This window comes from Panthera pardus, unplaced genomic scaffold (assembly GCF_024362965.1).
Source record: "Panthera pardus isolate Hobbes unplaced genomic scaffold, ASM2436296v1 HiC_scaffold_11, whole genome shotgun sequence".
NCBI classification, from domain to species: domain Eukaryota; kingdom Metazoa; phylum Chordata; class Mammalia; order Carnivora; family Felidae; genus Panthera; species Panthera pardus.
The window spans coordinates 38,340,486-38,355,058 of record NW_026526666.1 but is presented as its reverse complement, the minus strand read 5'-3'; the positions used below and the strand labels follow the sequence as shown (position 1 = coordinate 38,355,058).

The 14,573-nt window shown below is 34.7% G+C and overlaps 1 protein-coding gene across 29 annotated transcripts in view; it reads left to right on the top strand.

Moving 5' to 3' along the window:
* Nucleotides 1-14,573, top strand: part of ADGRL2 (adhesion G protein-coupled receptor L2) — a 621,134-nt gene that overhangs the window by 456,248 nt on the left and 150,313 nt on the right. For all 29 annotated transcript variants that reach the window (XM_053893337.1, XM_053893361.1, XM_053893366.1 and 26 more), the window contains one exon: nt 12,221-12,393. In XM_053893337.1, the coding sequence (XP_053749312.1) occupies nt 12,321-12,393 (73 nt within the window). In that variant the 5' untranslated portion in view covers nt 12,221-12,320. The remainder of the gene's footprint in view (nt 1-12,220; nt 12,394-14,573) is intronic.

Sequence of the window (14,573 nt, the reverse complement as noted above, 5' to 3'; positions counted from 1 at the left end):
TTTTCATTTATCACCCTTTCTTCAGCCTCTAGTTGTAATTTCCCTATTGTTTAAATAGAGATACTAGTTTTGTTGTGATAATTGAATTATAGCGAGATCATAATACATGTACTCACGGAAAAATTTTAAATCAGCAGTTCTGCGAACTGCCTTTGTCAAGTCATACTCCTAAGTGCTTTCTTTGTCTCATGTATGAAGTAATCTCTGGGGTTGGTTCCAGGTTTACACATTTTTATGTTGGAGAGTGAAATTAGGAAAATCAGTCCAATGGAAGTTAGCAAGCTGGATGGAAGGTGAGGGATTACCTGTGACTTTTGCACAAGTTTAGAGAGAAGGGGTTAGGGCCCTGGGAATAACAATGAGAGAAGATTAAGACATTTCAGAGAAAGAGTCAAATCAACAGTGAGTGAATGTGTGCCACCTTAAATCTGAAGTATGCTTTGTATTTACAGAACACTGGTTCATCGAAATTTACCGTGAGTAATGCTACCGAGGATTTTGGTTTTAAAAACTATTAGAGACTGAGCTGATTTCATTTGCATGCATATATCTGACCACGCACACTTGAACACATTTAGTAACTTTGGCTCAAAAAAATTTGTTACTACACAAGGAATGCGATGTTTTTTTTCTTCTGCCATTTCATACGAATATATTTCTTTATTGTTGTAAGTCACCAATTGAAGGATATATGTATAATTCATGCTAAATCAGTATATTGGTCTAGAAGGTTTTTTAGGAGACTAATAATGGAGTAGAGGCTTCTTTAATACATATGACTATATAAAACATTATTAATGTTAACAGATGTTGCACTTTAATCCCCTAGAATGATTGTTTGGTGCCAGCAGGAGATTTATTAAGCCTGAATTGTGTGAAATTGTGTGTGCATAAGCTGCTACTTAGATTGTAAGAATGCTATTGAAAACTGTTAAAAAGTTTTAGCTATAATTGGCAGAGAAGTATTAACTGTGCTAAAAGAAGTATGTGTGTACGGTTGGCCCATGCGCCTTAACCTTTTTATCATTTATCTTCTTGTATTAATGTCACTGAATTATTAATTCATGAGCCAGAGTGGGAAGGGTGAAGGCACCATTTAAATGTGTGGCAAATTTATCCTTATCGCTAGAGACATGAAAAAAGTCATTTTGTGTTATCTGTGAAATGGAAAGGACATTTTAAATTTTCATTTACAGTAATCCACTTCACTTCCAGTAAAACACCTAGATTATTACTACCATAATATAATGCTCTTATTAAAAATTTGTAACCTTCTCCACTCTTTTGTCTTATATATAGTATTGATAGAAAAGTTTAGCCTTCATGTATTTTAATGTGATACCTATTAATTGTAGCTGAAAAATGTCATTCTTCTGGTATGCTATAGCATGACTATTCAATTTTAAGAAACATCTGATTGCAGAAAATGCATATATTTACTGTATTAGTAGCATTCAAGATACTTTGGTTGGGGAGAACCTAGATATAGTCAGTTGGAAAGCTGTAAAAATACTTATGTTCTAAAAGAAATGTGTGCATTTATTGTGACTTCATAACTTTTTTGGAATCAGATGGGTGATTTTGGCCTTGTACAATTGTTAGCTTTCTAGCAGAAATTCAGCAAATTAGAATTTAGCAGTTTCCTGTTGAATACAGTGTGGAACTGGGATATATCCAGTATTTCATATGGGCGAGTAGCAATGGTGACAGAAATTTCAGGAGTCTGAAGCCACTTTCACCAACAGCTATTTGAAACCATCATGCTAATGGTAGAATACCTCAGGGGTCTTGTCCAAACCTCATTACTTTTCAGTCTTCCATTACTTACTGTTTTGATTGGTTTTACATTCTCCCCTGCCAAACAGAGTAGCAAGACAGGTTACTGTGGCAGTGTCCTTTATTTTCTTTTCTGGAGTTTCTCCCCAGACACCGTAAGCTGTACATATGGCTTTGTTATACGCACACAGTGAAATACTAATTTGTTTTGGTCAGTATAATGTTGCTTTGTTCTATTTTTCCCATTCCAGCAGGGTTAATTTACCTTTACATTAACATTTAAATTAATTTCGTAAAATAACAGACTAAAATTGGTTTGATTATTTTGGCAGACATTGGTAGTTATTGGTCAGTTCATTACTTGACTGAACTGTATTTAGTTATCTTCATCCTGTGCCAGTTCATCCATAGCTGGCGTTGGCAAACTGTAGCTGGCTGTCTGGTTTTTGTAGTAAAGTTTATTGGCGCACAGCCATGCTCATTCATTACTCATTGTCTGTGGCAGGTTTCATGCTACAATGGCAGAGCCTATGGGTCCTTAAAGCCTAACATATTTTCTGTTTGGTCATTTATAGACAAAGTTTTCTGATCTCTGCTCTGTAACATCGGTCTACACAATCCCTTACTTGTAGTCTTTCCATACATAATGGAATATTATTGATAATATTTAGCTTACAAGATTTGAACTCACTCACTAGTTATTATCAGTGGTAGTTACTAAGTACAGCTTTTTGCTTTTCTGTATATACGGCCCAGCAACAACGGATGTATTTTCCTCAAAGTTCTCTGAATTGGAAAAAGTTTTTAAATGTTGAAATATTACAAAAATACATTAGTGTTTTACCAAATCAGAGTCTTGGCAAACAATTCAAGCTTCTACTCAGTTTTTCTCAGCTTTTTATACCCTACATTTCTTACTAAGCATCATTCTTTTCTTACCACTTTAATATTATTTGAAATTTTAATAGAGGCCATAAAATTATACTTTAAAGTTTCTAAAAACCACCTTTTGTAAACCCCCACTCCATGATTGAGTAGTCAAAAAAGCACTAACACATAAAACTTGATCTATTTTAATTTCTTAATAAAGGTTTTGCTATTTTTTTTTATATTTAACAACCATTCAGAATAACTCAGTCCATTACTATTTCTTAATAGTTTGTCCATGATTGTTTCTCTTGCTTTCCCACCTAAGTCTCCTAATGCTTTCTAGAGGAGTCAACCATACCAACCATGCAGAATCTAAGAACAGAAGTAGGAGTCGGTTCAGTTCTTTCACTTAGACTACAAGTTTATTTCTAATGTTGTTCATTAATTTACCTTCAGAAATAATTGATATATTCCTTTTCTTTATAACACAATAAAATGCAGTTATCATCCGTTTTGCTTAGAGACGTAGATTGATATGGTTTAGAATATAGGGCTTGATGGAAAGCAACCCTGGCTAAGGCACAAGAACTTGCTCTTTTTGGAAGAAATCCCTGATGTCATCTTGTTTTTAGATCATGTGTAGTTTTCCCATGAAGTCAGAGTGTGAAATATGTGAGCTGCATAAGTCTCAGGTTATTACTATTATGATTGCCAATGTAATAATGTATAAATGGGTTTCAAAAATGTTTTTCTGAAATAGCAACTCCTTTAGGTGTTTTTTTTAATTTTTTAATGCTTATTTTTGAGAGAGAGAGAGAGAGAGTGGGGGAAGGGCAGAGAGAGAGAGGGAAACACAGAATCCGAGGCAGGCTCCAGGCTCTGAGCTGTCAGCCACAGAGCCCGACGTGGGGCTCGAACCCATGAAAGGTGAGATCATGACCTGAGCCAAAGTCAGACGCTTAACCAACTGAGCCACCCAGGCGCCCCTAGATGTAATTTTTTTTAATGTGAATTATTAGAATAATTGGTGAGACATGTTTTGGTAGAAAGGACAAGCCCTTAGTGAAACGTGTTGCAGTAGCTCCTAAAAATCTTCTTCAAGATTACTTAAGATGGAATCAGGACCGTAAACATATAATTGGAATAATTGGGGAAATGATGAAATAGTAGATTCATTGTGCCTTCCTCCGCTCAAGTTGCTGAACTTGAGGACTACATATTTGTGAATTGTCCCAACCCTTGCAGTGGTAGGTGAAGATAGGATTTCAGAATGTGCTCCTGATCTCAATTTTGGACTCTCCATCCAGATGCTGCTGGTCGATCTAGGTACATATCTCAAGGGAAACACAGGTCCGGAAACTGCTTTTATTTACCTTTTCTCTCATTATTTTGGTAAGAAATACACTTAATACCATTGAGTTTTGGGGGAGTGTAGCAATTATTAGTGCATATTTTGGGTCTTAGTCATTTTCTTCTATTTTTAAAAAAATATTTAAGTAATCTCTACAACCAATGTTGTGCTCGAACTCATGACCCTGAGATCAAGAGTCACATGCTATTTCAACTGAGCCAGTCAGGTGCACTATTTTCTTCTATTTTTAATTCTCCTAAGAAGATTATTAACTTTTTGAAGGTAGCAACCATATCTTAATCTATATTATAATTATAATTCAATTAATAATATATAAGGAGAAAATAATTAACAAATAAGTAGCACTTCTTTCAGTACTCAATATCAAAAATATCTAGTCTGTAATCACTAGATATTCATTGACAAATTGACAGACATGCATTTATAGTGTTAATATTATCTATTTTAGAAGTAAAAATTGCAAGTTTAGATGATACTGTATATATTGACATAGCTTGTAAATGAGTTGTGTCATTTATTGATTATAAAATGCTCTGTGCTGTATACTTCACAAAATTTTCTTCCGCTTCTTAACTGTGTATTTATAGTAATTTTTCATATTTATTTTTAAGATAACGACATATTTTACTCAGACTACCTAATTATCTCTAAGAAACCTCTGATGATATTGATGATCTAATATACGACAGATCCTGGGTCATTATTATTTCATTTAGTGGTTGTATATATAGACCAAGAGGGAATCTGAATATTGATCCAGGGAATGACTAGTAACAATGATTTATGAACAAAGGATCCAGTGCAGTGAGCCAAACATAAGATTGAATCTCATGAGCAACAATGGATTTTTTTCTTTTCTATTTGCCTGAACAATGAATGATTAGTCTATAGTATTATAGATGTTAATGTGAAAACATTCTTTCCAGGACTATTTAAGATTCATTGTTAATTATAATTGGAAGAAATACTTAAATTTATTGTTTTAACTTACAAGTGACTTCTCTGGTATTTTGGCTGTTAAGAATTATCAGTTTAGAATAATTTTTTATTTTAAATAGCACCGTAAATGAATGAAATTAAGATAGCTTGACTGGAAATACTAAAAATTAAGTTAAATTTTAGCTATCATTACCTAAGGGATGTTAGTTTTACTAATGTAAACATTTTGAAAATCAGCTCATTATTCTCTTGGTATTTTGTCATTTTTACAGTCCCAAAATGCTTTTGTTATATTTCCATTTTTTTAAAGGGAAAGGTAATAAAACATAAAGTAAGTTTTCTGAACTTCTTAATTAGTGGCAATAATTGGTTTATTGCCAACACTGGTTTTATAAATATGGGTTTATATCCCAACAGTGGTATTGACTTACTGTCTTTAAAAACAGGTTAAGTATTCTCATTTCAAGGCAAAATGGAGATAATAATATATATTTCCTCAAGTTGTTGTGAAGATTTCTTGAAGTCATATAGGTAAACTGTTTATGCCTAATTGTGTGCCAGGCAAGTATAGCTTTTTATTAGAAAGGGTTATTTTTGAAATAGAATGTAATCTCCCAGGGGTGAGGGTCTCTTAAGCATAGACTCTTGGTTTTGGCTCAGGTCATGATCCCATGGTTTGTGAGTTTGAGCCCCACATCGGGCTCTGCACTGATAGTGTAGAGCCTGCTTGGGATTCTCTTGCCCCCTCTGTCTGCCCCTCCCCTGCTCATGTGTGCACTTTCTCTCTCTCTCAAAATGGAAAAATAACATCAAAAAAGAAAAAGGAATTAAAAAAAAATTCAAGCTCTGCCACTTGCTAGCTGAATAACTTCAACTATGAAGATCAGATTTCTGATCTTTATAATAGTGACCTAATAAAAGATTAGTGACACCTGTCTAATAGAGTGTTTCTTTCATACATAGTATGCACTCAAGAAATAATTTCCAGTTGCAGTACCCATAATTTGTATTTCACTAAAAAACTTGCATCAGAATTCTAGACTACTAGAAGTTAAAAGTTATAAGGAAATGTCTTAAAGTTGGAGACTGCCGCCATTTAAAAATAGCTTTCCCAGAGCGCCTGGGTGGCTCAGTTGGTTGAGCGTCAGACTCTTAATTTTGGCTCAAGTCATGATTTCACTGTTGGTGAGATAGAGCCCCTCCTCTGGCCCTGTCAGCCTGTCAGCGTGGGGCCTGCTTGGAATTCTGTCTCTCTCTCCCTGTCTCTGCCCCCTCCCCAGCTCGATGCTCTCTCTGTCTCTCTCAAAAATAAATAAACTTGAAAAAAAATAGCTTTCCCTTTCCCCCAAATGGGGAAAAAGCTAACTTCTCGTATTGTAGGTGGATTATAACTTAACACTATATACAAAATGTTTAAAAAAACCATATTTATGAGGGTTTTTTTTTGGTAGAAAAGTTGGGGAAGCCATCAACTTTTTATGATCTGTATGGTAATACTTTGAACGGGGCATGTACTTCGTGTTTTTTTTTTTTTTCTTTTGAGACTCAATTTGCAAGTTTATGTTCAGTCATAAAATGGCCCCTACATTGGTTTGAGAATGACAGCAATTTGTTTTTATTATTTCAACTGGAAGGATTTTAATGAAGAGAATGGCGGACTGCCCCGCGCTGTGTCTCCAGCGCCCACAGTTAAAGGCCTTTTTTGCATGCTCAGCATGGCTCGTCGATGTTCTAGCGGATTGCTGATGTAATTTACTAGGAGCATTCCCGAACTCTTCTCCTTTCTACTCTAAGACCTCTCTTAGAAGAATTTATTTCTTCACAGTGCAGAAGTTTCAGTAAAGGGTAAGACCAGAGATGCATGTTAAGGGGACTTTGGCAGAAATAGTTTAATTAAAGTACTCCGGGCTTGATTTCAGTGTCCACAGAAATGAAATGGAGAAAGAGGGTGGTGACCAGTGATGGGCCGCGTGGTTTTAGGATCTCTGTCAGCATTCCCAGCCCCAAACAATCTCTGTGAAGGGAAGGAAAATAAACTTCAACGCAAAAGAACGTTGAATGTCTAGAGCTAAAATAAGCTCACCGATTAGCAATAGCGAGGGTTTACTTAGACAACTTACTGAAAGAAAACTCCCAAGAGTGTCGATGTTTTGTCCGGTGTTAACAAGAAGGGGGAATTCTGGCCTGTCAGGATTGCGCATAAGATATTTCTAGAAAGTGAACACCCTGAATGAGGTTTAAATTGAAATGAAACGGTGTTTTATTTTTCATCTTCTAAGCCTTTGCACGGGGGCACAGTGGGGTTAGTATTATCCTTTTTTGTTGTTGTTTTGTTTGTTTTGGCTAAATATAGAAGAACAGCTCTCTTTTGCTCGTAAATTCTGTTCCATAATTATTATAATTTTATAGCACAAATAAGATTAGAAAGACGGATTTTGTATAGCTTCCTTTGGCTTTCATTTAGCACCGACATACATTTAGTGCGTGGAATGAAGCATTAAGGTTTCATTGTATACAGCATTAGTGCATAATAACGAGGATGGGTGACTTTGGTAGGTCTCATGCTTAGATGGTGTTTTTCTTTCCCTGTTCTCCTCTTGCTTTTAGTTGTTTGGGGTGTAGCATCCAGTGGTCTCCATACTTCAGTGTCCGTGAATGGAAATCAAAGACAAAGCTTAAGATACGAATCTTTATATTGCCTTTACTCTTAATACAATATCAACCTTATTAGTTAACCAGTTTTTGAAAATTTGAAATTATCTTTTTCTCTTATTAATCGTCTTATTTCACTGATAGTCATAAACAAACTGTTTCTGTTTTTGCCAGACAGGCATCATCACATACGAGGTTAAATGTTACTTCCTGGTACTATAACGTAAATACCTGAATATTAAAACTGATTAGTAGTATTTTCCTAATTTTGTTGACAGTTTAAAGCCTGGGATGTTTCATGCAGCTAATAAATATAAGGTTACTGTTTAAAAAAATTGTTTTTAATGTTTATTTATTTTTGAGACAGAGCATGAACGGGGGAGGGTCAGAGAGAGAGGGAGACACAGAATCTGAAACAGGCTCCAGGCTCTGAGCGGTCAGCACACAGCCTGACGTGGGGCTCGAACTCACAGACCACAAGATCATGACCTGAGCTGAAGTCGGACGCTTAACCGACTGAGCCACCCAGGTGCCCCAGCAGGTTACTGTTTTAAAGAGAGCACCTTACTTACTTAAGTAGTGTATAAGTAAGTAGTGTATAAAACATTGAGGAGTATTGGAATATAAACAATGCTGAGGCATATTCCTGAAGTCATTTGTATGGCTTTGGAAGAGTTAGTAGTAATGATGCTTTAATTGACTTTTTACATGACAGAGTAGGAGGACATGTAGATCTTAAAAAAAAATCTTAGGTTTGGTAGCAATAGGACTAGGATGAAATTGTTTGAATCTTCTTATTTGAAGGGTAAGAACAAGATTGTACATTAGAAGTGGGTTGGATATTTAAAAATCTTGGTCATAAAAATCATAGTTTACCCTGTTTCGGGTTTTATTAAGAAATGAACCATTACTTAGCTTTATGAGGAGTTTGAGCTGCCTTTATAGTCACAATTCCTCACCAGAGTTCTTGGAAAAATGTTTTCTAAAATCTAAGGACAAACTAGTTATTATTTTTTTAATGTTTATTATTTTTAAGAGAGAGAAAGAGAGAGACACACACACACAGTGTGAGCCGGGAAGGGGCAGAGAGAGAGAGGGAGACACAGAATCTGAAGCAGGCTCTGGGCTCTGAGGTGTCAGCACAGAGCCCAATGCAGGGCTCGAACTCACAAACCGTGAGATCATGACCTGAGCCGATGTCAGACGCTTAACTGAGTGAGCCACCCAGGCATCCCAAGAAAAACTGGTTATTAATATGGAGAATTACTTAATCTTTCTGTTCTCTGAAAGGAAATTTAATAGCTTTCTTCTGATTTTGTTCCTTGTTTTTGTTTTGCATTAGAAGGTTTTACTGAGCTTCATTTTGCAGGTAGTTAAAAGAAGTTTGAAGGGAGGGGTCTGTTAGCTACATTTATGCCTGTGAATGTCCTATGCCTCCACTTTGATGAGGAGCAATGCTTTTCCTAAGATTAGTTTCACCATGTTTGATTATTTATTCATTCTACCCTTAACTGATTGTGGTTTGTTAAGTATTTCAAATTTCATTAACTTTTTTTAATGGAAGGTTGTTTTTAATTTGGATCACAGCAGTAAAATCTTTTGACTTAGTTTTCAAAATTGCGTTTAAAGCTTGAATTTTTGTAAATGATTTTATTTGATGGAAAGTGATTGGATGTAGCTTATAGAATGAAAAAGAATTTAATTCTGTTTTTGCTTATTGCACAGACAGATGGACATAAGCTTTATTTGCATAAAGGAAGCTATGATTTTATTGCATTCCAGAACTGGTTTCTGTTTGTTAGAAATAGTCATTTATACTAAGCCTCATAATTGACTACAGTGTAATTTTAGAATTGTGTTTCACATTCTCAAACCTTAAAATTGTGTTTCACGTTCAAACCTTAAGAATACGCTGAAATTTTAGTATCGTTAAAATCTGTTCATGAAATATCTGTCCTGGCCAAAGACCACAAAAGAGGTCTTGCTTGTGCGGTTTCCTCCTCGTTCTCCCCTTACTAACAGAGGTTTTCCTATCTTGGCAGCTGTTTCCTACAAGGCAGTCATCAGTCTCTGATTTCTTCCTTCCCTTTCTTCCCACAAACAAGGGCTCTTTCAAATAGCAGATGACCGAAGACAGACTAATCTTGGATCGCTTTAAGAAAGTGGAAATGTGTTCAAGAGTTGTGCTTGTGGGCAAGCAGCCTGTATGCATGTCATTGAAATGAAAATGCTCATTACAAGCAGAACTTGGACAGCTAGAGTTCTTTTTGCTCAAATCAGGAGCATTCCAGAGGCTGACTTCATTTTACTTGTACTAATTAATGTGTCTCATCCACACATTAAAATCATTCTAATTGCTTGATCAGATCATTGAACAATATGGAGGATATAAGAAATTGTTCCTTGATTCGCCTTTCCAGTGTGACGGGCCATGAAATTTTCTGACTTCTCTTTATGCTTTGTATAAAATAGCTTGCAGTTTTAAGGCAGGTACTTTGCCACAGCAGTTGTAAACCACACGTTTACTTTTGGTTTTGTCTTTTGAATAGTCTTTGGGAGTTCTGTGTGAAAAAAGAGTAGAGAGATAGCCACTTCTACACAGTTGTGTGCCATGTTTCCGCAGCAGATTAATTTTTGATATGTCATTCTTCTTTTTATATTTTGGCATTCAGGAGAGGAAGTTTGCTCTTTACTTTGTTTTTGTCTTATTTCTTTGGACAGACAATCATCTGAAGTGTTCTCAGAACTGGGTAATACCATTTCTGACCCCCTTTGTCATGATACCTAAATGTCTTCAGTAGTTTCATAGAGAGGTAAAAAATTGGGCTCTTCTGGGTCATGGAGGGATGTATAGGGAAGCAGTTTTATCTCTGAAATCGTAGGCATGATAAAACAAAATGCTACACAAACAATGCTATGCAAAAGGTATTATGGAAATACCTTGCTAATTTCATCTGTGATTTTATGGATCTTTATATTTAAATACTAGATAAGAGCTTCAGATTAATTTTTTACATTCTTTTTGTTGTGGTTATTGGTAATGCAAGGTAGTGACTTTGTAGTGTGATAAGTATTCCCAACTATTTAGAATATGGCTGCTTTTGCATTGAAGTTATATCATAGTGAACTGATAATAGAATATAGTGAACTGATAGTCAAATATAGTAAACTGCTAATAGAACCACATATGATATGTAAAATGTGTAGCAAATGCAGAGTAGCTTAGATAATGTGAAAGAGAACTCCATTGTTATCTAGGAAAATTTGTTTTCTAAATTTTCTTTATGCTTTAGTGTCAGCATCTAAATTATGTAAGACTTATTTTTTTATAGATACAACTTCAGAATAAGGGATATTCCCCTTACTACGCTACTCCACTTTTAAAAACTCTTTATCTGCAGCAGATTAAGGGTAGATTGAGAAAATTTGTATGAGTATTACTTAGAAGAAAGTTACAGGAAGTTAATATGAAGAAACTGTTAAGATATCTCTTTAAAAGAATAAATTTTGTAATTTTTCCACCCTCAAGGCAAGACCAGGAGACCGGATGTATTTGAGAACTGTCTGCATTCTATGTGTATTGTCAGGCTAGTATTTACTCTGATTCCTCTTGCTACCCTAGAAAGAAGCGAAATACTTCAGTAGAACCTATTAGCAAATAACCTGGTCTCATGTGATCCTAGGAACTGAGAAATACTGATTAAGTCATGCACCTTAAGTTTTTGTATTCTTTCCAGTTGAAGAACTGGATTCTAAAGGCCAGTCAGAATTAGACTTGGTTCCAGGTCCCATTTAAAGAAAAATGTGCGACAACCTTGGAGATAAAATCATCATGGTCTTGAGGTTTTTATTTGGGTCCCAGTGGATGGACCAACCTAGTCAAGGATATAGGTTTAATCTTACTAAGATATATTGTGCTATAAAAAATACATATGAAAATCTAAAACATTGAAATAGTTAAGAGACTGTTTATTAAACTAGTCCCTGTGTGAATAGCTATAGCAATTTGATATGTGGTGTTTAAGAATGTGGTTCTGGAATGCCATTATTATATAAATTAATGTACACCCATGTGTTAAAAATTGTACATCCTTGTATAGAAAAATAAACTGCTTAATTATATCTTTAATCTGACCCACAATATAACAGGATAAAATAGTAGATAATATTGCTGTTATCAGTAAACACAAAAACATTTATGTATTGATAACATTTTATTAGAGGCTTATATGCTAAAGCTAGTAATTTGATAAAAAGACTGATATGTGGCAAAGGAGACAGGTGTATTTTTCTAGAAGGACTTCCTAAGCTTTTCGGAGAAAAATGGTCATTAGGGATTTACATAACTATTCTATGAATTCATATGTCATGGTTATCTATAAATGATTTTTTGAGCTTTGATCATTTTCTTTATGTAAAGCTCAGATATCCAGTATGTAGGAGCAGCTCCCATATTGGATATAGAATCAAAATATATACCATTTATCTTTTTATAATTAGGAGGAGACGGGAGGGAGAGACAGAGAGTTGCTGGCTGTTATTATTTTTGCATTTATTTTTTGTGACGTAGCAGGACCATAAGAGTAAATGATGGATTTGTTTGTTTTTCAGATATGACGATCAATGATGCAGACTGCTGGGTTCGATGAAGCTGGGCATTTATAACTAGATTCATTAAGGAATACAAAGAAAATATTTAAAGGGATCAATAATGGTGTCTTCTGGTTGCAGAATGCGAAGTCTGTGGTTTGTCATTATAATCAGCTTCTTACCGAATACAGAAGGTAAGATGCAATTTAAATTTTATTTTTTAAATCTGGGCGAACTTAATTTAAACTATGCAATCTTCTCTACATGGAAGTGGCTAGAATGAGGTTTATTATTTTAAAAAGTAGCTGTTAAAAAGATTTCCCGAAAGTCAAATTCTTTTTTTTGTTAGTTGAATTATTTTCATTACACACAGTTGTAGTCCAGAACTAGTGCTAGTAGTCTGAATTTATATTTCACTTACATTTGTATAATATTATTGTAAATAATCCTGAGAAAATGAAAGCTTTGCTTTGGTATATACTTTACACTGACTAAATTTATGCCAGTAAAATAGAAAGTATTTTGTGTCAACTTTTGCACTTCATGTTTTGTTTGCTTCTTGAGTAGAGTTATAGTTTAGGTCTAAAACTCTTAATTTTTTTTTCATATCTTCTGGAATATGCATTTTTTGTAGTGCTTCATTTTGAATTTTATTTATATCTTTTTGAAGATGGACCTGATTTTTAAAGAAGTAAATATATTTTTGAGGCTCAATTAATCAGAACCATCATTTATTAATTACTATATGGATTTCCTGGTATCCATTATTTCTTTAGTCTTACATACTATTTTCATGTGAAAATAACACCCTTTCAGGTGCTTTTTACAGAGCAGGTCAGAAGTTAATATAGAGCTAAGATATGTTAATTTTATAGCTATTTAGTAGTGGCAGTTATATATTCAGCGTGAAAATAGATTAATCTTGTAAAATCTGTGAAGAGTACAAAATCCCTGAGACATGCATAGATTTTATTTGTCCCAATTAAATATCATTGAAGAAAATATTTTAGAATTTAAAAATTGGTTTATATGTACTTTTAAGTGATTCACTTCATACCTACTAACAAAACGATGGGTGGAGAAAAAGAGGCATGGTGTGAACTAGTAGAAGCTTATTTTTCCAACATCTTTGTGATGAGCTTCAAAGTGTTAATTTAATTTTGCTGAAAGAATTTTATTTGAATTACTTGTTCCAAAATTATGTTTCATCATTTTCTTCTTGCCCTCCCAGTCCCCTACTTTCAGTCTGTTGACATAACTTAATAATATAATTCAAATAAATAACAAATTTAGAAATATTTTAAAATAAATTCTATATTCAGAAAGTAGTTAATGTTCACTTGGATTTAAGTCACACTCAGAAGTTACAACAGGGTTAAGATTCTGTTTTTAGAAGATACTGCTCTGTGCATCAGAATTGAAAGATACATCAAATCTTTTTTTTTTTTTTGAAGGATACATCAAATCTAACAGTAAAATGTAGTATGTCTGAGTGAATAGTACTGTCATGATAGACAACAAGCAGAAAATGAGTTTAATAATGTGAATCTCTGGCTTGGATTGTTAATGAAAATCTTGTGTATATAGTCCATAATTTTACATCGTTTTTTTTTTTTCGGGGTGGGGGGGTGCACTAACTGAATTCCTGCTGCTATGTTTGAATGTTTTTATACGTTTAAAAAAGATTCCAGGTGTGGACCAATGGCTCATTAGTCCACATAATGAAAATTTTTCCAATCAAGATAGAGACCACTTTGCTGGCACAGTAGCTTAACTCAGCAGGGGGGCTAGCAGAGAGAGACTTTTTCATGAGATACTGCAGTTTTATTTCTAGTGTCACCTATCAGGTCAAGATTCATATCTGCCGTTAAGAGAAATTTCATTTTTGGCGCATCAGGCCAGGGGGTGTTGCTTTTGAAGCAGTTCCCTCCTACGGGTAAAAAGAACTTAGGAGGAGCCCACACTGCTAGCTGTGACAGTACACGCACTTAATGCACACTGTTAGAGTACTGATCCAGCATCACATGGTTTTGTCTTAGAAAAGTTTTACATGACATGATAGTCCTTTATTGCCAGAAAGCAGATAATATTCTGTGAACACCTATAGAGAAACCCAATCAAAGTTAGGTATGAGAACGCAGGAAAGGAGTTATAAATTTAACCATTCAGCCATTAAGTTTCTTCAGAGCCCTTTTCAAATCTCACAGAGATGAGCGCTTTTTGTATTGGTTTCCGGATTCTTACAGATAAAACTCAGGTAGAGTTTCCTAGATGGTTTCTTCCTTTCTTTCTCATTCATTGAGTGACTAAATTGAGCCAGGTGCTTAAGATTCTGCAGTGCAGGAGGCACAGTTCAGGCTCTTGAGGAGCTCAT